The 25,356-nt window shown below is 40.9% G+C and overlaps 1 protein-coding gene across 1 annotated transcript in view; it reads right to left on the reverse strand.

The window, feature by feature from the left end:
* The window catches only part of PIBF1 (progesterone immunomodulatory binding factor 1), a 207,868-nt gene that overhangs the window by 128,658 nt on the left and 53,854 nt on the right, over positions 1 to 25,356 (reverse strand). The window contains exons 7-11 of the mRNA XM_040991299.1: positions 23,478 to 23,611; positions 20,237 to 20,345; positions 19,758 to 19,939; positions 18,227 to 18,352; positions 4,526 to 4,624 (exon numbers count right to left, since the gene is read on the reverse strand). Coding sequence (XP_040847233.1) covers positions 4,526 to 4,624; positions 18,227 to 18,352; positions 19,758 to 19,939; positions 20,237 to 20,345; positions 23,478 to 23,611 — 650 coding nt within the window. The remainder of the gene's footprint in view (positions 1 to 4,525; positions 4,625 to 18,226; positions 18,353 to 19,757; positions 19,940 to 20,236; positions 20,346 to 23,477; positions 23,612 to 25,356) is intronic.

The following is a 25,356-nucleotide window of genomic DNA, read 5'->3' on the forward strand; positions in this document are numbered from 1 at the left end:
TGTCAAATGAGAACAGCTGCTTAAAAGCCATGAGAAAATTTCGGAAAAACATGGAGCTAGAATTTCAACATAAACAAATCAAACCTATGGAAAAATAGCAGGCTGCAAGAAATCAAGCAACAAAGAATTTTACCAACACAGAAATTCATGACTCGTTCACTAATGAACAAAGTTTTTTTTTTTTTTTAAAGAAATGATCAAACTCTGGAAAAGTTCAGGTAATAAAATATTAAATATAAATTTGTTATATATTCTTTCACTCAGTAGGAAAATGACAAAAAAAGCAATTCAGTGCAGGGTAGAGGATTAGGGATTTCTAATGTAAAGTAGGAATAATGTGCATGAAACAATCAAAGTTTTTTTTTAAGACTTATTTACTTTAAAGTCAGAATTAGAGAGAGAGAGAAAAGATCTTCCATCCACTGGATTCCTCCATAATGGCCACTATGGCCATAGCCGGGCCTGTCTGAAGCCAGGAGCTTCTTCCCGATCTGCAGGGTATGGTGCAGGGACCCGAGGCCTTGCACCACCCTGCGTCACTCTCCCAGGTTATTAGCAGGGAGCTGGACTGGAAATGGGGCAGCCAGTGGAGACATGAACAGCACATATATGGCTTCTCAACACTAATTAAGTAAGTCAAGACTTGTATGATACTATAGCTGTTAATTAAAATATCAATACCCTTCATTCAACTGAGTTGCTCTTGCAAGACACAAATACTTCCTTCCCTACTGAAGAAGGCAGAAGCAGACAACAAACAGAACTTCAGGGCAGCTGGTTACCGTATCAAGCCTCTAAACTAGCCCAGGACGACACACAAATCACGGATCCTATTCATCTACTCTCCTGTGTCCTCTTTTGTCTTACTAGTAAAAAGTAAGGACAAAAATTACATAATTGCCAGGCAGGTTGTGGGACTGAAAATGTAATTTCTAGTAATAGTCTCTTAAAAATATTTATAGACCAAAAGGACAGAATATATATTTTTAAAACAAACCATAATTTAAAGAATTTACTAGTAAAATTAACTTTGTATTGCAAGCTCACACTTTAGATTACACTATAGCCCTGTCTGGTTGGATGCCACAGATGGAACAATGTATTCAACTTACTCTATTAGAGAGATTCAGTCTTAAGATTTCTTCTTTTTGGCTGACAGAATGCATGGAGTGTGTGCAGCAACTCAAAGCAACAGAACTCAAATAATAAAAGTGTTCATGCTTATAAATCTTGAGTATTTGTTATCTATTTTTAGAGACTGTTAAGCTTGAACTGCACACACACACATCTTTCATATGCCCAAGAAAAGTCCATCCTTTTGTAGCAAATAAAGTCTTGAGTAAAAAAGCCTTTTCTACTCACACTTGAAATGGGCACATGACTTCTATATTTATTCTTAATAAAAACATGTCAATTAAAAATAAGAAATAAGAAATAAAAAATTTAAAAAGGCAATTAATCATAGAACAAGAGATATTTGATAGGGAAAATTTTATTAAAAAGCAAAGCAAAACAGGCCCAGCACAGTAGTCTATCTAATGACTGAAGTCCTCACTTTGCATGCCTGGGATCTGAAATGAGCTCTGGTTCGTGTCCTGGCTGCTCTTCTTCCCATCCAGCTCCCTGCTTGTGGCCTGGGAAAGCAGTCGAGGATGGCCCAAAGCCTTGGGACCCTGCACCCACATGGGAGACCAGGAAAAAGCTCCTGGCTTCTGGTTTCAGATTGGTTTAGCTTAGGCATTTGTGGCTACCTGGAGAGTGAACCAGAGGATGGAAGATCTTTGTCTCTGTCTCTCCTTTACCCTGTAAACCTGACTCTGCAATAAAAATCAATTAATCTTTAAAAAAAAAGAAACTAATTATACCTGAGTTAAAAAGTGCGTTTGGGAGCCTGGCATGATAGCGTAGTGGGTAAAGTCCTTGCCTTGATGCCCCGGGATCCCATACGGGCACCAGTTCTAATCCCGGCAGCCCTACTTCCCATCCAGCTCCATGCCTGTGGCCTGGGAAAGCAGTGGAGGATGGCCCAAAGCCTTGGGACCCCGCACCCATGTGGGAGACCTGGAAGAGCTCATGGCTCCTGGCTTCGGATTGGCAAAGTTCCAGCTGATGCAGCTGTTTGGGGAGTGAACCATTGGATGGAAGAACTTCCTCTCTGTCTCTCCTCTTTGAATATCTGTCTTTCCAATAAAAATTTAAAAAAAAATCTTTAAAAGAAAAGTATGTTTGGGCAAGCATAATCCAGGCAAATCATCTCATGTACACTAAAAGCTCAACTTCTGGGACCAGTGCTATGGGTTAAGCTGTAGCCTGCAGTACTGGCAGCCCATTTGGGCATGGTTCAAGTCATGGCTACTCCACTTCCACTACAGCTCCCTGCTGATGTGCCTGTGAAAGCAGTGAAGAGGGTGCAAGGCCCTGGGCTCCTGCTACCCATGTGCGAGATCCAGAAGACGACCCTGGCTTTGATTTGGTCTATTCTGGCTGTTGTGGCCATGTGGAAAGAAAACCAGTAAACATAAGACGTTTCTTTTCTCTCTCTGTAACTCTACTTTTTAAATAAATGAATGCATCTTAAAAAAAATGTTTAAATATGAAAAGCCCAACTTCTAAAAACATGAGACATGTAACTATTTTTTTCTATGAGTTTCACACAAACAAACAAAAGATCCACAAGATATGCTGAAATATGTATTCCAACCTACAGGCAATCTTGAGAAGAATCTGGGTGGAGGGCACGGTACTGCAGCACAGGAAGAGCGTGTCATGATCTATCTCATAGTTCCATTCTTTCTCTAATGCACGAGGACACCACGAGACTACAGCCCAACTTCGTGGAGCTCTGCCACCGATGTGGGAGACCCACATAGCTCCCGGCTTCTCTCTCCCTAGCCCACAGCTGTAGACACAGTGGACTGAACCAGTAGCTGGAGCATCTTTGCCGCTAGCTTTCAAATAAATAAACCTTTTCAAATAATAGTCCCAACCTCTAAGCTTTTGCAGTGAAAAACAAAACAAAACAAATCCAGGAAATGTAACTATAGAGTTTTGTTAACTAATACCTTCCAAATGAACTTGGCTTCAACATCTCTTTTTCATGGTGACTTTAGTAGTTTATTTATTTTTATTTTATGTAAGGATTTTTATTTTTTTAAAGATAATTATTTTGATGATTTTTGTATAGTGATTAGAGTGATAAGGATCAAGGGCTACAGGAAGGTGGGTGAGATCATTATTTCCACATTTCTTTTTTTTCTTCCTGCAGCTGGGGGAAGTGGGAAGATAAGGGCAGAAGCCATACCCAACCTCTGAACCATCTCCAAATCCTGGTATAGAGGACACCTGATGTGGGGCAAGCTCCGACGGCCCTGCTCGTGAGGCTTTGATAGTTCAACAGTTCTGAATTATTGCCAGTCTTGTCACCGCAAGCACAATGAAATCTCTCCAGAATCCACTGGTTGACATGGTGCACCTTGGAGTCTCCGTTTACTTAGATACTCACTGCCAACACTTGGCATGGTACTTGATCAATCTGTTCTGTTCTCTGTCTTCTGTAATGGTACCAGGCGTGTTATTTATTTTTAAAAAAGATTTATTCGTTTATTTGAAAGTGAGTGAGTGTGTGTAAGAAAGAGACACAGAGAGAGATATTTTCCATTTGCTGGTTCACTTCTCAGATGGCCTCAATAGCTAGAGCTGGGTTGGTCTGAAGCCAGGTGCCAGGAGATTCTTTCCAACCTCCCATGTGGGTGCAGGAGCTCTTGGGTTTTGCCTTGCCAGGTACATGAGCAGGGAGCTGGGTTGGAAGTGGAATACTTGAGACTGCCCATACAGAACTCTGGCATTCCACCATTAGGCCACAGCACCGGCTCCAACCAGCTTATTTTTTAAGCTATTGTTACAGATAATGTCGAGAATCAAAGGGACTTCAAACTCATCAAGCTGATGTTTTAATCCTTATAAACACACTCTGATGGAAAACTTGGGCAGGTTATGCCTAAACAATTTTACTGATAGAGAATGTATCGAACGGTAAGACATTTTAAAAAGCTCTATTAGAAGGCTTATCTTTACCTCTTTTTTCCCCACAGTGTTTGCCCAAATTGGAAATGACTACAATAAACACATATGGATGAACATAAAAATAGGCAATCTTTATAACCCTGAATGAACTAGTGACACAACAAAATGAAGAAAACATACAACGTTGAGTGGAAGATGTTAGAGAGTACATATTCTTTATCATTTTTATTCTAAGAAATCAAGAACTAAACTGTGTGATAGCAGAAACCGGTTGTTTCTGAGGGATGCTGACTAACATGGGCCGTAAGGGCTATAAGCGAACTAAAGTTACTGAAATGTTCCGTATCAGGTTTTCAATGTATGTGCTAACTATACATTGTAAGAGTAACACATATAAATTATATTTCAACTGAAAATTGTACTTGAATTAAAATAATTTTAAAAGAAAAACTAACAAGAACACAGTAGAAAAGTTTAATGTTTCTGTTTTCAGCATGCTTACCTGTCCAAAAGCTGGTCATGTTTTTCCAAAGCATCCTTTTCAGCCATCACGGCTCTGTCCTTTTCAGCAATAGCATTATCCCTTGCTTCTCGAAGGTGCCTAAAATTTGAACATATATCACAGTTACCTCCATGTGTAAGTAGATAGTTATCTTCTAAAGATGCGTGAATGTGCTTACTACTCAGAGTTGCACTGACAAAGTTCTGCTGTTGTGAATGGACAGCCTGGCTTGGGAGCACCACCGACAGCAGGCTGTGGGGAGCACCACCGACAGCAGGCCGTGGGGCAGGTGCAGTCTCTTTCAAACGTCACGAATGCATTGATAACAGAACGTGGTTTTCTATTATTCACAGGGAGTCTCAGGGAAATCTACAATTTGAAAAGTCTCTCCACATTTATCCCTGGGTTGAAAAGTAGGGTAAACAATTTGCATGTACAGTAACTCATTTAGTCCTTATCATAATCAGTAAGGAAGTTAAAATTACTCATACATAAGCCACAAGGACTGAGAGGTTATATATGTTCTGTAAAATATTTAAGTTAAAGTCATATGCAGATCAGTCAAGATGGGCATGAAGCCTGGGCTATGGACCAGAGGATACCGGAATGACAGACCTGGGGGTCTTCGTTGTACAGGAAACGGGGAGGGGGCAGAAGGATCACAGAAAGGCTGATAAATTGATGGACAGTATAAAGGATAAGAATGGGAGGTCCTTGTAGGATGACAAGCAGCTGAAATGGAAGTCATCTTTCAACCTGGATGAAGAGCAGTGGAGACTGCTATTGGAGAATGGGTATTTAGAGGCAAAACTGCAACTTCAGAAGCAGATTTCTAGAAATGTCCCTGATGACAAGTAAAGGCACAGCCATTCGGGTGGCTGAGCAAAGCAGAGCTGACATACAGGCTCACGTAGGGCTCCCAGAATTGAGACACGGTATTAGATCCTTTATCTACCTAGAGCGGTGAGCACAGCACGAATGGAAATGGGCTGGGAGATGAGATCTAGAGGTTTAGAGCCGTGAAAGGGGGTGTCCCCAAAACAGAAGGCAACAGTGAGTAATCAGGAGACTTGACAGTCAGGAAGGAAGCTACAAAAATCAGATTCTCCTTTTGCTTTAATCAAGATAAAACCACGAATCAAGAAAAACATCAATAGTGTATTAAAAAAAAAAAAAGAAAAACTCATTCTAGCGATTATAAAACAAATGCGGAATTTTATGAACATGACGATAACGGACTTTGTTGGTTTCCCTGCTACAAGTCCCCACAGGCCACATTTCCTACTCTGTTTTCTTTAGCTGAATACACTGAAGTTTACACCGTTTATGGACCTAGTCTCAAATCATCCAGCTTAGGTGTTAACAACACACAATTTAAAGCCAGCTCTGTTTTCCTCAAAAGCCAATGGCTTTCACATTACACAACACCTTCTTCCGTAAAGAACTGGAATAGATGGTTAAGGTTGTTATTCACGGAGGAGCCAGGAGGGAATAATGAAGGTCCACAGAGTTGGAGTGAACCCATTTGCCAAACACTGGCTAGAAATGCCTGGTGGTCATACTCGCCGTGCCAGGATGGAATATATTACTTTGAATGGTTATGCTAAACAACAAACTTTAAAGTTTAAAACATGTCAAACATTAGTGATCTGTCAGGAAAACATTTTTAAGAACAAAAAATAAAAACGTTTCTTCTTTTCTAATTGGAATGCAGGTAACTTATTAAACAGGAATAGCATTTTTGTATGTTATGATCTAAGTGGAAGTATGTCCTAAGATGTGACAGAATTCATGTTATTTTCAGATGTCTACTGATGATAATGAGCTTCAAAAATATCTATCATCAAAGCAACTGAAACATGAAAAACTAAAGACAATAGAACTATCAAAATATTATAAACATATATTATTGGATAACCTAAATATTTTAGTTAGCAAACCATCACAAAATGGTTTTCATTTTCACTTCTCATATACAGCCTCATTATTCTCTACTTTATTTCATTGGCAGAACTCAAAACAGGTCACAGTTACAGAGCTAATTAGTCATGAATGCTTAGTTGGTAGATGCAGGAAAATTTGCGTCCTCTGCATCCCTAACTTATTTCCTCACTGACAACAATGCGCATTAGGAGTGAAAGCATCGGGGACTGATTTAAAAGCCTGAAGAAACTACTATTAGCACCTGCGAGAGAAGGTGTAATTAGAAGGTACATTCGCCATACAACCAAATAATTACAAGTGTTATAGCACAAACAAAACGCTATGGCCACAAAGCAGAGGATTTGATTACTTTTAATAAGAGAAGTAAATAAGATATCTCTAAAAAGTGACACCCAACATGGACTTTAAGAAACAAATAGGTAACATAATTCAGAAAGAGACAAACGAAACTAGTGGGTCATCTTGCAGTAAGGTGTCTGTGGTTAAGATTTCTGCGTAAATCCGCTCTCCTTACAGGTACCACACTGGGCACACCTGTATACCTGTTATAGGAAGCAGCCCAGTTCCTTACATGGGAATATTTCCTTTAACAGTATCTAGTCTGTGAGGGGAACTGAGTGGATTCTTCCACCGACAACAGAAGCAGCAAGCAGCGTTTACCACGGCCAGGAACCACGGCCAGGAGCCCCAGCCAGGAGCCACCACCAGGAGCCACGGCCAGGAGCCCCAGCCAGGAGCCACCGCCAGGAGCCACGGCCAGGAGCCCCGGCCAGGAGCCACGGCCAGGAGCCCCAGCCAGGAGCCCCAGGAGCCGTCAAGGCACTTCACCAGATGACAACTTGCATCTGTCACAAAGTGTAGCTTGTCTCAATACTTGTATGTTACAGATGAGAAGACTCAACTCTAGAGAGATCACGCATCAGCAACAGGTCACTGGGAGGAAGTCATGGAGTCCAAATGTGAAACCAGTCTGGCTCCAGAATTCTTAGGCTAAACCATTCTCTCCTGCCTCATAAAGATTTCCTTTGTTTGGGCCCAGTGCTACAGCCTAGCAGCTAAAGTTCCCACCTACACATGCCGGGATTCCAGATATGGGTGCCAGTTATAATCCCTGTGGTCCTGCTTCCCATCCAGCTCCCTGCCTGTGCCCTGGGAAAGCAGTCGAGGACGGCCCAAAGCTTTGGGACCCTGCACCAGCGTGGGAGACCTGGAAGAGGCTCCTTGCTCCTGGCTTAGATCGGCGCAGCACCAGCTGTTGCATTCACTTGGGGAGTGAATCATCGGGCGTAAGATCTTCCTCTCCGTATATCTGATTTTGCAATAAAAATAAATAAATCTTAAAGAAAAATCTTTGTTTCATAGAGGTTTTCTCCTCAGGAAATTCTGAGGTTTATATTATATGACAACCGCAAAGCACAAATGAGTGTTAAATGCAAATTAATTTTTTAAAAACTGTGAGTATATTATGCATCTGCTATTATGGTCCACAGTGGGAATGTGCTTTTCCAAAATCAGGCTGTTTTGACAAAACATCAGATGGACTGCATTCCTGCCCTGGATAAAACAATAACTTCCATAACTAACAAATAATCCATTTCTGTTAAGTGCATTGGAAAATATAACAGAAATACAACTAATGGCCAAACAGCAGGCATTCAAATGTCTTCAAAAGAGAAAGCTTGGGGCTAGTATGATGGCTCCAACAGACTAATCCTCCACCTTCAAGCGCCAGCACACCATATGGGCACCAGTTCGTGCCCCGGCTGCTCCGCTTCCCATCCAGCTCCCTGTCTGTGGCCTGGGAAAGCAACAGAGGATGGCTCGAGTCTTGGGGCCCCTTCTCCCAGATGGGAGACCCAGAGAAAGCTCCTGATTCCTGGCTCTGCACTGGCTCAGTTCCAGCTGCTGCAGTCATCTGGGGAGTGAACCAGTGCATGGAAGATCTTTCCTTCTCTCTTGCTCTCTCCTCTCTGTAAAAATACATAAATCTTAAAAAGAAGAGAAAACTTGAAGAATGGATAGAAGTTATCAGAGGCATGAGTAAGCTAATGTCTAAACCGAGTGTATAAGCAAACATAACTATAAAGAGAGACGCTGGGAGTTGGCCAAGCACCTAACACAGTAACAACTGTTTCACAATGTGAAACATGAGGACAGCCACTCCTGGGACTGCACTGGGGCCCGAGTCAGGACCTGACACCAAGACCCCTGTTCTGGAACATCAGGAGGCAGGTGCTCGGTCGGAACTACTCGGTTGGAACAGCAGGGACAGAGATTTTTTTTTTTAATGACGATAAAGCCAATATATAAACTCTTTGCAGGAATATGGCTGCAAAGGGAAGTAAGGAAATAGGCTGCTAGCTAGAGGCAGAAGTGGCAACTAGAAGAAAGGCTTTTAAAATGGAGAGACTGGGCTGGTATCGTGGCATAGCAGGTAGACACTTTTGACCCAGCTCTCTGCATGCGTGTGCGAAAAGCAGGAGATGGCCCAAGTGTATGGGCCCATTCTGCACCCACATGGGGAGACCGGAATGAAGCTCCTGTTTCCTGGCTTTGGTCTGACCTCTTCCCACTCTCTGTAACTCTGTCTTTCAAATTCTGCCTTTCCACATAAAACAACTCTTACAAAAAATGGAGAACCAACACGTCTGTACATAGCTGGGAATCCTTGGGCAGCCGAGGTGGGAGGCACCAATGGCGCTGGAGATGCAGGGAGAGATGCTGGAGTTGGTCCTTGAGCACTGAGAGGCAGGGGAGAGGCTGGGCTTTAGGTTCAAGTTACCAGAGAGACAGGCTCTGTCCTTACATCACAGCATTTTATAGAAACATAAAGCCCTCTTCACTAACTTCCTGACTATAAATGCTTTACTAAGTTCTAAAGATCCCTACTTAGCCCTCAAGTACAGAGTGGGTTAGTAAATGCTCTTCGAAGATCGAGTGTCTCACGGTTGGCTTTGTGGCACAGCAAGTCAAGCCTTGACCTGCATCCCATGAGGGTGGCACTTTGAGCCCTGAAAATTGGACTTCAGATCCAGCCTGCATCTGTAATCTGGGACTCACAGTCATGCCTTATCACCCATGGTCATTCTGACACTACTCAAGTGGAGAAGGTGGAGTCATTCCTGAGTTTCATTTCCTGTCAATCATTAGGCCTTGCCAAATTTCAGAACTATATATCCTAAAAAATCCACCTGTTGGTGCTGGTGCTATGTCACAGTACATTAAGCTGCTGCCTGCTGTGCCAGCATTCCATTTTGGGTGCTGGTTTGAGTTTGTGCTGTGCCATTTCTGACCCAGCTTCCTGCTAATATGTCTGAAACAGCAGCATCAGATGGCCCAGGTCCCTGGATACCTGCTCTATGCGGGAGACCTGGAAGAAGCTCCTGGTTCCTGGCTCTAGCCTGACCTAGTTCATGACACTGGCAATTCTGGGAGTGAAGCAGTGGAAAGCAAATCTGAGTCTCTCCTACTCCCTCCGTCTTTCAAGTAAATAAACAAATAAATCTTTAAAAATTTCATCTGTTAGGTTCCAATTCTCACAGTCACCTGAACTTGGAAGTAGTTTCCTACAATCACCTTGCCTCTAGGCTCTGTGACTGTAATCTACCCCATACTGCAACTCCAGTCACAATAAATAAATAAATGGCATTTTATGACCAAAAAAGGACAAATACCATATGTTCTAAGAAAGCCATCGTGCAAACTGCAGGATCACTAACCCTCCCCATACTGTTTCCGCTGCACCCCATGTGTTCTGATATTTTCATTTCCCTTTCATTTCTTTTAACTAATTTCCCTTGTTGAATCCATCGCTGGCTCACGGGTCGCACGGTGGCATCACTTTACCCAAGAGCTTTTTGTGTTTTCTTTTTGTCACCCATGCGTTGGTTATTCAGTGCATGTTTTTTTTCAACTCCATGGTGCTGTAATTTTGTTTGTTTGTTTTGACTTCATATCTGTTACTGACTTTGTTTCATGACTTCTCATTTAAGGGCATTATAATGATGGCATAATAGAGGTGATCATAGCCAGATGTGAAGATATAATGCAGTATGCATTTCTACTTCCAGATCAAAGATGGACTCCCAATGAAACTGTTAGACATATGCAGACAATGATATGCTGGACTATCTGACGTTGCCTGTACCAGCAATGTTGGGGCGCACTTAAATAACAGACTGATGAACTTATAACTGCTTCTGAAGGACTATATACTGTAACACTATGGGGAAAGTCAGTCGGGGGATGCTAACTTGTGGGGGAGGGAAACCCGGACCCTATAGATTTGTATCATAAAAGTCAACAACAACAACAAGGAGTTTAATTAAAAAAAACAATTCTGTTGGCAACTGCCTAAGTTGTCTTGTACCAAGGCAAGTGTTTCATTGCTGGGAGAAATCAGCCAGTAGCTGGCAGGCATTCTGGGCCTGGTGAATGCCAACTCTGTGTTCACTATTGAATGTGCCAGCCTATTCTACATTTTCTAATTCTTCAAGACTATAGAATTTTTAAAAATCAGTTCACTTTGGTGCGACTTTTTATAAAATTTATGCAGCCTGTTTCTTTTTGGGGGGAGGGTAAGACTATTATTTTTTTCATATTGTTTCCTTCATGTTTAAAGGGGGGTATTAAGGGAGAAGGCCCACCCAATTTCCCACCCTCCCCAGGTCCCGGATGTAGGGTATGCTCTGAGGTTTTTGCTCAAGTGGTTTTGATATTTCAACAGTCATGAATCGCTGCCAATCTCATGCAGTCTATTTTATAGCACGTATTTCTGTGGAGTTCTTGGAAACCATACATTCTTTCAATATAGTCTAAATGAAAAGAAAAAGTACTTCTATTCTATTCCATTGATCTTCCTTTCTGTCTTTGTGCCAGTACCAGGCTGTTTTGATAACCACTGCTCTATAGTATGTCCAGAGGTCCGGGATTGTGATTCCCCCTGCTAAATTCTTATTTTTCAGGATGGTTCTAGCTATTCGTGGTTTTTTGTGTTTCCAGATGAACTTTTGAATCATTGTATCCAGTTCCGTGAAGAATGTTTTGGGCAATTTGATTGGAATTGCGTTGAAAATGTATATTGCTTGTGGTAGTATAGACATTTTAATGATATTGATTTTGCCTATCCAGGAGCACGGGATGTTATTCCATCTTTTGAGGTTTTGTTCAATTTCCTTTTTAAATAGTTTGTAGTTTTCTTCGAATAGGTCTCCTACACTGGAAACTATAATGCTAAGGGAAATGAGCGAATCCCAAAAGATTAGATACCACATGTTTGCCTTGATTTAACCTGTAATTTTTTGTTTGGTTGTTTGTTATTTTTTGAACCTGTCATTGATACTGTCTCAACCCAGATGTTTCGAAGAATGGAACTTGCATTATTTTTAACATATTGTTTACCCAATACTATGTCAATTAATTCCATAATGTTGTATAATGATACTGAGGCCTTGTTGGGGCTTTTAACTGACTGGATCTTTACTCTGTTAGACCTACCTTCAGACCATAGAAGGTCTCCCCAAGAGGCCACTGAACTTATCTGGACAATAAGACGCTGAACTTTATGCTAGGCATGTGTTTGCAAGCAATGAATCCCAACTGAACTTGAACTATGGTTATGCAACAAGGTGGAGGAATCCACCATGGGGGGAGGGGTATGGGAGGGGTGGGGGGGATCCCCAGCGCCTATAAAACTGTACTACATAATATAATGTAAGCAACAATAAAAAAAAAAAAAGAAAAGAAAAAGTAAAATACTCAAGTTTTTCCATAAAAGTAGAAAAATTATAATATGTGTTAAGGTATAAAAAGTTTAGTTAATGCTAATGAGACACAAACTTTGATATGAATGAAACTTCTATAAACTATTTCTACTTTGCCTACCATAAAGCACTACATACATTAAACTAACTTTGTAAATAAACATGTTCAAGGTTTAAAGTTATTTAATATCATGCCTAGATTCTGCACAAATTTAAAGTTTATGTCATTAAAGAAACTTTTTGAATACTTTCGGAAAACAACAAAATTGTGGTCAACATTTTTTTCATGTAATAGGAAATCAGAGTAATACTAATCTTTACATTTAAAAGCATCTTTTTCATCTCCCTTTTCTCCATTGTGTATCGTTTTGAAGCGATCATAAAGTCATGAGAATTTGCAGATTCTCCCATGGAGCATCAAAAGCACAATGAATGCTGCTAACAAACTGATTCTTGCCTTTTTAATGGCATCATTTAGAACCATTCTCTCTGTGTTTCCATAAAGGTAGTTTTATTTTCTGAAAGAACTTTAAAAAAATCAAATAAATATATCCCTCTTTCTGCTATTTTCTTACAGTATTAATTTCCAAGGAACAAGTGAATTAGTCATTTCCTGCAGATATTTAGACAGAAATAAATGGCAAGCAGATATCTATGCTATGTCACGTGAGAAATACGGTTAAATGGTATGAACACAAACACTTAAGAATAAATTATTTTTCATAGTGCCTTTTAATGATACCAAATAATACAACCAGTTAATCTTCTATTTTTTTAAAGATTTATTGACTTCTGGGCCTGGAACAATGACTAAATGGCTAACTCTTTACCTTGTAAGCACCTGTACCCCATAGAGGGGAAGGGAAACCCAGGGCCTATGGAACTGTATCATAAAATGATAACCATAATAATAAAACAAAAACCATGCAAAAACAGATAGTATAAGGAAATTAAACATAATTTTAAAAAGCTTTTGTACCACAAAACTTATCTTTAAGTCAATTTTCATTTTTCAATTATTCTTATGTTACCTTATTTAGATTTCACATTCAGCTCTGAAATATTAGTATCAATGCATCTTATAAAAGAGGAAATCCAATTCAGGGATAGTAAGTGACTCTAAGTATCTTTCGTAATCCTCCCACCCACTGAATGTCTTATTTCCAAAGATGACAGAGTCTGCAGCACTGCGGTCACCTAATACTCAGCGAGCACTGAGTTATTTATATAATAAATCTGAGCCGTGGAGTGACTTACTCACTGGTTTCTACAGCTGAATAACCCTGACACAGGAAGCGCGGGAACGGCTGTCCCCACGCACACGCTCGGCTCCTTACCTGGCTTGTCCCGTAGCCCTTCACACCATCTAGAATCTTCTCTCTCTCTCAACCCCTTCACTTTAGAAACTACTGTAATGACTTAAGGGGCAGACAGCCACCTGGAGATCACGAGTTCCACATATTTCTTAATTTTATTTCAATTTATTCTAAAAATGCTTATTCTGGAAGAGCTAAGGAAATTAAGTACAAATGTACAAGCATGTTTACTTCTGCATATATTTTAACTCACATTAAAAAAGTTTTTGATAAAACACAAGAAATTGATACAGTATGTCCGAGCCAAATGCAACAGATTAAGCTACCCATATATCTACATAATAAAATATATATAAATCTATTCTCAATTTCCTGCTTTATAGCATGGAAGACTAAGATGCTTTCCTTAACCACTTTAGGTTTTTTAAGATTTCCAAAGAAATAATTTACAATTTATTTCTACCTGTTCAATGAGTGACTGGTGGTATATAAGTCCTAACTACAGTTAACTCTGAGATAATGAAGATACGAAGGCCCAAAAGAACTAACTGGACAAAATTCAGGGCTGGATTCCTGTGAAGTGAAAATGGTAGCGGCAGGCCCGCTGGGTGTCCCTGTGCAACCGAAACCCACCTACACTTAGGCTGCCGTTTGGCGCCACCTGGTGGCCACTGCCTTCACCATGCACAGGGTGGTAGCCAGCTAGGGGTAAGCAAAGCAGCCCGGAATCAAACAATCTTCTGGCTAGATGGTATCCGCTTTGTGGTAGACAGAGGGTTACAACACCCCTCGGGACAAGCTGATCTGCTTTACAGATTGCCTGCTTCCAGAAATTTCTCTGTCGGCTCTTCCTCCACATGGCTTCAACAATTCATTTCGATCAGAAGTCGGTACAGCTACATTTCTGTTATGGAATGCATTATTACTTTTTCTTTTCAAGAACAAGAAAGAACAAAAACGAAAAAAAAAAAAAACTAACCAGTTCAATTTGATTATCCAGCAAAGTTAATGTGACAGTGTGAATTGTATAGAAATAACCATGTACTTTACAGAAAAAGGAATCCACACATTTTACGGTTGTTAGGTCAAACCACATAGGCACCAGCACTGTCCCCAGTGACACGGGTCTGGCTGCCCCGAGTGAGGGTCGCACCAGCTTCACCTTGTTATCTGGATATCCCACAGATGCCTCAAAGGAAAGGGAAGATCGTGTGTTCCTAATGAAGGACTGGTATTCTGTTAATGCTTAACAAACTGCAACCACCATCTAGGTAGTGTCCAATCAGAAACCTGGACGATCTCCCTGACTTCTCCCTAGTCTAACTGAGTCACGGAGTTCTCCTGTCCATTCTAGACATTTCGCCAATCTCGCCTATTCCTCTCCCTCTCTACTACTATGAATCCAATTCCATCACCTCCTTTAATCTTGATAATGAAATGATCTCTAAACGTAGCCACTTCATCTACCACTATTGTTACTCCAATCTCTTTCCTATGCTGTAGTGACTTTGTAAAAAAAAGATCAGATTAGATCATGATTTCTCTTAGAATTTTTTTTTAAAGATTCACTTATTTTTATTGGAAAGGCAGATCAGATTTACAGAGAAGAGGGACAGAGAGAGTTCTTCTGTCTGCTGGTTCACTCCCCAAAGCAGCAGCAACAACCAAAACTGAGCGGATCCAAAGCTAGGAGCCCCAAAGCTAGGAGACAGGCACTTCTTCCAGGTCTCCCACATGGGTGCAGGGTCCCAAGGCCTTGGGTCATCCTCTACTGCTTTCTCAGGCCACAAGCAGGGAGCTGGATGGGAAGTGGAGCAGCCGGGACACCAACCGCATCCATATATATGGGGTCCTGGTGCTTGAAGGTGGAGTTAGCCATTGAGCTACTGCACCGGGCTCTTGTTCTCAGAATCTTTCAGTTATTCAGCGCAGAACACGTTCCTGCGTGCCACGCATGACCTGATCCTGTCCTCCTTTCCCATCTTATTTCTTACAATGTCCCATCTTTCAGTCTACGCTCTAGACACTAAATTATTTTTAGCTGGCTCAAAAAAGCTTTATTTCATCCTGCCCCTAGGTTTTTACACATGCTGTACCTTCACTCTATTTCTTTTTCCCCATAACTCAGTCTTTTTCTCAGCATTACACAGGGAAGGAAGGAGGCATAAGGGCACAGTGTGGTAGTCTAGTGGCTAAGTCCTCGCCTTGCACACATCAGGATCCACGTGGGTTCATGTGCCAGCTGTAATGCTTCCCATCCAGCTCCCTGCTTGTGGGCTGAGAAAGCAGTTGAAGATGGCCAAAGCCTTGGGACCCATCACCCAAGTGGGAGATCTGGAAGAGGCTCCAGGCTCCTGGTTTCGGATCGGATCAGCTCTGATAGTTGGGGTTATTTGGGGAGCGAAGCAACAGATAAAAGATCTGTTTGTTCCTTTCTCTGTAAATCTGCCTTTCCAATAAAAATAAAGGAAGCACTTCCTCCATGAAGTCTCCCGCGATTACTCCCCAGAGCTAGGTGATAGGCGGTTTTGTGCTCTAGATCCTATCATTTCTCCATTGTGACCATAACTGCTTCCCTATCTGTCCTCATCCCTTACCAGATTGAAAGCTCTGTGCAGGCGAAGGGAGCCACCAACATCGAAGGCATGCAGAACAGAGTTGGCAAACGGGAGGTCTCAGCATTGTTGCAGTGAGAACTAAATGAGAGGTCAAACGCAAAACTTTCCAACACAATGTACATAAAAAGGTGTTACTACATCTTCTTTTAGCATGCATTTTAAACTCTAGCAGCAAGCAACTGTACAAGAGCCTTCCTTCTTAATGAAAGTCTAGACTTGGCAAAACTTTGCCAAATGATGCACATTGTCTTTGAACTCTTTAACCACTCAGGACGTGTCTCTGCAATCTCCTAACGACCCTGTGACTAAGCACACACACCACATGCGTGTCCTAAACATGAGTGCAACAACAAGTTAACGTGACGATCATGTCAGGTCAGCATGATGCCATACACAGGATATTAACACATTTACAAATAGTTGAACTACATCCTTCGGACATGCTTGCTTACTGCAAACACAGATGATGAATGGATTAGTTGAGCAAGGGAAGGTGACAGCGTGAGAATGGAGTGGCAGCACACTCAGTCCAATACAGAGTAAATAGAAGGAAACCCAGAACCTTTCTATTTTCTATACAAGGAGAAGTTCATTTGAAAAATTAATGCAATCTGCTAACTTAGTTTTTCATAAAACATAAACATTTTGTTCTTTCTTTAGAGTACCCAAAGCCATTCAGTTTGCCTACTGATAATAGCACTGAATGATCACCTAAAATTTTTACAGAGCAAAATTCCTTGCTGTTTTCAAAGTATAACTACACGGTCCTTCCAACGTTTGTATACGTGCCCCGGAGCGAGCACAGTGTAACTGCACTGTGATTCTCTTACAGGTTAAAGAAAAAGCGCACGAACAGAGAGAACAGTCAGCAAACATCTGCTGACGCAATAAATAACTTCTTTTTTTACTTGGAGTTTGTACCACTCATGTTAATTTACCATTCATGAAAACAGACTTCCATGTGGACTTTTAGAAGTAGATCAAATACGCAGACAAAAGCCAATGCATGCCAAATTGTTGGGAAGGAAAACAATGATTTCATTTTTTATTTAATTCATAAATACCCAGTTAGACCAAGAAAATAGCCTAAAAAGTGCTCTTTTATAAACTGGGCCTCTACTCCTATATCACCATCAACAACAGTTACAAAAAGAAACTCACGAGGAAAATCATATCACTCAAAAATGTTAATAATATTAAAAAGTCTCATAATATCTGTATTAACATATCTTAACAGTACCTTAAAAATATCTTTGCCAGTTGGCCACTCAAATCATAATTCCACAAATGCAAATTTTACAACAGAGGCCTTTAATAATTACAGCAGTTTTTTTATGCTCTGGAACTGAACAATTGGAACTTCAAATTTTCTGGTACTATACTCTTTAGTAGAAATGACATGTTACAATGCTAATTATAGATTGCTTAAGTCTCATTGAAATTCTTGCTGACAACAATCAAATATCATACCCTGAAATCAGTGCTGATAATCTACTATGGCAATTAAGCCAATTTCAAAACAATTTTGCTGCTAAAATACAAACTTACAAAACCCACATGAAGTAGGATGACGGAATGTGAAATGCAGTGCCACTGGAAGCCGCAGCACTTACTGCCCTCTCATGCAGGTAGTTACTAACTAGGGGAACCAGGCCCAGGGTGGAGTGGCCTGAAAGGAACTGCATGAGGAAAAATATTTCTCCAGCATTATCGAATATAATTAACTCTCAGGGCCAATAGTTGATTGAGGCATATTAAAGATCTCAGAGCACTATTTCATCTTTCGAAAGTTTTTAGCAGAAATTCACGGCATGTCACAGGAAGTACCCCCGCGCTCTCAGCAGCCTCTGATTTCGTTCTCATCCGGTTCACACGAGGTGAAAGTGAAAGGACAATTCAAGGGCACAAAAGGCAGCGGGCGAGTCAGGATGAGAAGGCCCGGCGTCTGACAAACCCTGTTCCGAGCTGGTAACCAAGCGTCCTAGAATCTCGATATTCCTACTCCCCTGACAGTTTCCGTACCAGATCGTCCACTTTGAGCAAAACTCCTGCCACGCGTACCTGTTCTCTCGCTCGTACATCTCCCTGGAGGCGCTTCGAAGCTGATCAATCTCTTGGTTAGTTTTCAATCTGATTTGCTCCAGCTCACCATGTAGTTTATTTTCATATTCTGCTTTATAATGGTCTCTACAAGTAGTCAAAAAGAATATTCATTAATTTTTCTGTGTGTACAAAAGACACAGGCTTTTTGCCCTCCACTTAAGGCTTTAACAGCTTGTTAAGAATACTTTACATACTGTTACTTGGAAAAAGTTAACCACTAAATATAAAGTTCCATAATTCTTTCTTTTAACTTTTTTTTTTTTTTTTTTCAAATTGGAAAGACAGATTTACAGAGAGGAGAGATGGAGACAGATCTTCCACTGGCTGGTTCACTTCCCAAATAGACAACAGCTGGAGCTGAGCCAATCAAAAGCCAGAAGCCAGGAGCCTCTTCTGGGTCTCCCACACAGGTGCAGGGTCCCAAGACCTTGGGCCATCATTACCTGCTTCCCAGGCCACGGACAGTGACCTAGACAGGAAGTGGAGCAGCAGGGACATGAACCATTGCCATTTTGGGATCCTGGTGGATGTCAAGGCAAGGACTTCAGCCACTAGGGTACTATGCTGGGCCCAAGTCCCATAATCCTTAAAAATAACTGTTCCAAATTAGTTTCATCTAAGATTTCAACCTGTTAAATGTTGCTTCAAAAGCTTAGCAATGATACACAATGTTATTCATGATGGATAATTATTCTTCCTTAAAAATATTTTACAAATAGTTCTAACACACTTGATCTTAGCCAAAAAGCTGAGAAGCAATCAAATAGTTCTAACGCATGTGACCAAAGTTTCAATACTGACACATATAGAATGGCCTTCATTTAAAAATAATAATCTTGTGCTGAAACATAAACACGCTACTAACAAAAATATAAAGGCAAAACGACTTTGCCTTTCCATGAAACTTTTCTTTGCTAGGTCTCTAACATAGTCACATGGCGTTCTTTTAGCAAAGACAAGGCACACGTAGGATATTAGCAAGAATGGCATAAAATGATGAAAAATGCCACATGCTAGGGGAAAGATTATGAGTGTGTGAGCTGTCCAAAAGTACACTGCTGCAGCTCACATACACACTTCGCAGGAGAGAGGAGACAGGAGCAAAATGTAGGAATGTAAAACTACACAATACTGTCACCTGGTGCTGCCCCAATGTCACCAATCAGGAAACATTCAGTACACCTAGATTTCCTTCTAAGATACTTCAATCAAAATGTTTACAGTGAAATTTTGGGTAGAGGGAATTAAAAAGATGCCATCACAAACAAGTGGATATATGCCTCTAAAGGAACAGTCTTTTGGGAAACTACAATACCTTCTAAAACTAAGTAGAAGAAATATTTCAAAAGGAAATGAAATGAAGTATCATCTTATTACTGTCCCACAGTCGTCTTAAAAAAAAGTCATAAAACCTCCTTGAGACCAAGAGTTCCTTTAAAGATAACGATGTTAATGTTCATGTTTGTGTGAAAAACAACGTAAATCTTGCCTGGACGTCACGTATTTTTCATACATCTCTTCTCTGGCCTTCTTGGTCTCCTCCAGTTGAGTGTGCAGTCGTTCCAGGCGATCCTCCTCATGGGCACAGCGGACACTGAGCTCCATGTTTTGGCGATTGAGATATTCTTTATCCTTTTGCAGTAAAGTCACTGTCTGCTGTAAGGTGACTACCTAGGTACACGCAGGGACAGAAGGTGAGCAGTGCCCCGAGCAGTGCTGACTCCTCTTCCAGGCTGGCTGAACTCACTTCTTTCATCTTGCTTTCATTCACCACATAAAAATTTTTTCTTTAAGCAAGGGCTAATTCCTACCCTGCAATTTTGCACCCAAAAGGAGCTACTGAAACTTTTTGCCTTTTTGGCAACTGCATCAAAAAGCCAGAGGGTCCCTCCCACAATTTCACCCTAGGCTATTTTCCACTAATATTAGTGTACAATAAAAGCCTACTGATTCTGTTTATAAGCTTACCTCTTTTGATAATTCACTGCTTTCTTTAGCTTGAATTATGTGAGAGGCTTCAAGTATTTCATGTTTTCTCCTAACCTCCATTACCTCCTGTTCAAATGCATCACGTTCACTATTAAAACACAAGAGAAATCCACATATAAATTTTACAGCTCCTATTACGGGGAACATGCTAGAATGCTGGACTCTCCATCAGAGCCTCAGCAGTCACTAGGCCCTGGGGATGCAGTCTTCAGCATCAAATATATGCTATTCAAACTTCTCTCTCATGATACTGTGCAGATAAATATCAATTTACTTTTAAAACTGAAACCAGTAAATGAGAATGCTTTCTAAAGAGTTTTATTTTTAAAATTTTTTGGTATTTTTTCACTACTCATTCTCAATCTTATCTCTAAGCCAAACTTTTCCAGAATGGTTTGATTTTTAAGGTAAAACATGCAAACTTGATGTCCTTTCTATTGTCCTCTTTATTCCTCTACTCGCTCTCTAGTTACAAAAATGAATTTAGCATGTTTCATAGTATGATTTTAAAAACACTTGATACATAATTGTGATCACTATCATTTACTCTGTAATATTTGCTATTACAATATTTTGTCTTCCTGAAGGTGATGCACATGAATAAACATGTTAAGTACACATGCACATATACAGACATTAATAATACATGCACTTCAATTCAATCATGTGCACGCTTCCTCCTCAATTATTTAAGGCTTACATGCATATCTGAGGTCAATTTATCAATAACTATCCCTGTGTGAAGATCCTAAGATGAAAGATACTACCTTATAAATTCACAGTGTAACTACCAAATCAGGAGATTTATTACTAAGATTGTTACCTAACACACAGTCAGTTTTACTTTGTCAGTTGTACCAAAAATGTTCCTTGTGATGACATTTCCTTGACGTAGGGCTGTTTTTTCTGTGCTGCATCAGAATGCCACGTCTGAGTCTCCTTTACCTTGGAGTGGCCCCTGAGCGCTTCCCTGGCTACAAAGGCACTGACTTTAGCTAGAGCACAGGCTGACTATGGAATAGCTGTAAGTCTCATGACTGATGGTTTCTGATGACTGGAACTGAAACGCACTGGGCAGCGATGCTATACAAGTGATATGCCCGCAGAACATCATATGAATATTAAGCTCAGTTCTGGCCATGTGGGAAGTGAGCTAGTGTTTACTCAATCTTTCTGTGCCTCTCCTCAGTAAAGTTGCCTTTCCAATAAAACAAAAAAAAAAATTAAAGATTTATATTTACTTTTAGAAAAAATTAAAAAAAAAAAAAAAGCCAGGTATACAGAGAGGAGGAGAGACAGAGAGGAGAGGAAGATCTTCTGTCTGCTGATTCACTCCCAGGAGCTGAGAGTCTCTTCCTGGTCTCCCACACGGGTGCAGGGTCCCAAGCCTTTGTGCCATCCCTGACTGCTTTCCCAGGCCAAAAGCAGGGAGCTGGATGGGAAGCAGAACATGCAAGGCGAGTACTTTAGCCAAAAGGCTACCATGCTGGGCCCCCCAAAATTGTTTTTTAAAACTCACAATTTACATTTCATTCTGCTGCTGAAAAGCACTTGAATTATTTTTAATACTAATTAACATCTATAATGACCTCACATTTGGAGTGTCTTTTCTCTCCTAGTTTACTTAGCATTCATGTTTCCTACATATTTTTTTCCTTAATACACGAATGAGCCAAGCATAAGGGTCACAATTGGAGACCCTCCTGCTTGCTTTCCTGGCCCACTCCTAGAACATGAGGCTGCTTACCATGCCTTTGGGTCAAGCCTGTTGTTCCTGTTTGGTTATTATTACAGAAAATGAAAACATGCAAGTATATAAAAATAGGGATGATACAATGAACACCCATTCTTGTACTTCCCCACTTCAATCATTTTTAACTCCTGAGTCATCTTCCTTTCTCCTCCATTCATGGCCTCTCTGGATTATTTTAGTGACTAAGCTTTTTAATTTTCTCCTTTCATATTTTATCTTACCATTTTATAGATGTATAGTAGAAGGTTAGACATCAAAATACCAACTCAAAATACCATCTTACCATCACAAACTACCTCATTTTATGTGCTTTTTGTTTTTAAAGACTTATTTGTTTTTATTCAAAAGGCAGGTTTACAGAGAGAAGGAGAAACAGAGAGAAAGATATTTCATCTGCTGCTTCACTCCCCAAATAGCCCCAGTGGCGAATCCAAAGCCTGGAACTTTCCGGGTCTCCCACAGGGGCACAGGAGTCCAAGGGTTTGGGTCGTCCTCCACTGCCTTCCCAGGCCACAAGCAGGGAGCTGGATGTGAACTGGAGCAGCTGGGACATGAACTGGCACTTATATTAGATCTAGGCACTTGCAGGGTGAGAATTAATCAATTAAGCCATGAAGCTAGACGCTCAATTTTCTGTTTGTTTATTTGAAAGGTAGAGTGACAAAGGTAGAGTGACAAAGAGAGCAGCTGAAGAGAGAGATCTTTCACCTGCTGGTTCATTCCCCAGATGGCCAGGCGAGGGCCACGAGAAACAGGTCTATGTGGATGCAAAGGGATCCAGCACTTCTGCTATCTCCTGCATCCCTTGCAGTCACACTTGCAGGTGTGGAGGACCAGTGGAAGAATTTTTTAAAGTACTGTAAAATACAAACTATACATGTGCGTGTGTGTTTTTATGTGAAGACTTCCACAAATATTTCTCTATTTGATCTTAACATATATAATGCAGTTACTTGTATTTGCACCATCTCACAGATAGAAAAACAGGCTCAGAATGAAGAGTTACCTAGGGACATAAAGTTAAGTAATGGTTCACTAAATTTCTGTATAAATAACAGACAAGTATATTCCAGTTAAATAAATATACTTGGCATGGTTATTCAACAGTAACATCCTGGGAAACATACAGTCTCAGATTCTTTTCAAAGAGTGAAGGCCTTTTGCAAGAAAGTAACAGTTGGGGTCAATTGTGGTCTATCGGACTGAGCTGCCCTGTGATGTTAGGTTAGCATCCCACATAGGTGCAAGTTCAAGTCCCAGCTCTCTAACACCCGGAAGCAGCAGAAGATGGTCCAACCCTGGCTGTGGTGGAGAGTCAACCAACAACAGATGGACGATGTTGCCGTCTCTCCCTCTCTGTAACTTCAAACAAATCATAAATTAAAAAAAAAAAAGACCACAAGATTTCAGGTGACTTTCCTGGATGCTACATGTCATAACAACCGCTGTTCCACTCTAACCACTCACCTCTTGACTTTATCATAGTTCTCTTGCCGGTAGTCACCCTGCTTAATTAGCTGTTTGGTGTCTGCTAATTCCAAGGCCAAACGTTGACATCTAATCTGAAGTTCAGAATAGTTTCTCCGATCTTCCTCACAAGTCTATAAATCAAAGAAACAACAGAGTTAACTCAATTGTGCTTAGCTGTGAATGGCCTCGAAACTGAACCAACCAAAACAATCTTCAATGTTTCTATTCAATAATTTTTCTCTACTCAAGGGAAATATTAATTTCTATTTATTAATTTACTAAAGGTGATTCAAAATGTACACAGTGTTTTGTAAATTTCTCCTATTGCTAACCCTGTTGTTCTTGTTATTAGACTACAATGCAAGATGACAATTTTAAATGACACTTCCAACACTGAGTTACCAACGACACAGAAATGAACACACAGTTGTTCTTTAGGAGCTAACAACGGAGAGATAAGGCGCCAAATGCATGCCAGTACTCAGAATGCAAGAACACAGTAAATACAATACAGATTAACCATACAGTTGTGAAAGTGGTGTCGAGTCAAAAGGAGTTTTGTGATCTGCCAAGTGAATCTCCACCTCCCCGGCTGCTTCCCTGTCTCCACAACGGCAGCCCAGGAAAAAAAGAGCGCTGACATTCGGGAAGACATCGAACGGTTTCTATGTATATTTAAATGCTGTATATTTCAGTATTTACCTCATGGGTTCTTGTGCAGATCATATCAAGTAATACACTGTAAAGTGCTTACCAAGGTAGCTGACATGGAGTGAATGCTCATAATTCTAACAGGGTTACAATGCTTCCTCTGTCCTTTGGTTTGCACAGATTGTAGTCACACTGACAGCTCAACTCTAGTAACTGCTCAGACACCATAACAAAATCCAGAGGATTAAAAATGAAGAAATACTCACATTTAAACAAAACACAAAGGTTTTAAGGATTATTTTTTCATTCTTAAATTTACTAGAAACGGAAACAACCAATTACAGTGAGTACAGACCTAGGCGTGTTCGTTACTGCTGTGTGACTGTTGCCAGGAGTGCTCAGTTGGAAACCTTAAGAGCTGAGATTCCGCCAGTCAAGTTTGATAAAAGCAAAACTAGGGGAGGTATCTGAAGACATTGGTGAGAGAAAGAGTTAAGAGTGAGAACAAAGGGACTGGTATTGGTACCGGAGTGGGATAAATAACAGCCTAGATACAGGCACCTCATGTGAGAACCTGCTGGAGTCCTGGCTGCTCCACTTCCAACCAAGCTCCCTGCTGATGTGCCTGGGTTCACAGCAGACAGGACAGTCCCAGAGCCTGGGCCTCTGTCCCCCGACAGAGTTCTGGCCTCTAGACTTCGGCCTGATCTAGTCCCAGCTGCGGCAGCCAGTGAGGAACAAACCAACAGATGAAATACCTTGTCACCCTCACCATCTCTGTAACTCTTTTTTCAAATAAATCAAATAAGTATTTTTTTTTAAAGATTTGTTTTATTTTTATTGGAAAGGAGGATATACAGAGAGGAGAGACAGAGAGGAAGATCTTCCATCCGATGATTCACTCCCCAAGTGAGCGCAACGGCCGATGCTATGCCGAGCCGAAGCCAGGAGCCTCTTCCAGGTCTCCCACATGGTGCAGGGTCCCAAAGCTTTGGGCCGTCCTCGACTGCTTTCCCAGGCCACAAGTGGGGAGCTGGATGGGAAGAGGGGCTGCCGGGATTAGAACCGGCGCCCATATGGGATCGTGGGCGTGCAAGGCGAAGACCTTAACCACTGCGCCACCGCGCCGGGCCCCGAATATGTATTTTTTAAAAAGAGCAACAATATGATGGAAAAGGAAGTAAATGAGCTTGGAAAGAAGCAGATAGCAGAATAAATTGTATGG

The sequence above is a fragment of the Ochotona curzoniae genome, unplaced genomic scaffold (assembly GCF_017591425.1).
Source record: "Ochotona curzoniae isolate NIBS_2020 unplaced genomic scaffold, NIBS_Ocur_1.0 contig_64, whole genome shotgun sequence".
Lineage (NCBI taxonomy): Eukaryota > Metazoa > Chordata > Mammalia > Lagomorpha > Ochotonidae > Ochotona > Ochotona curzoniae.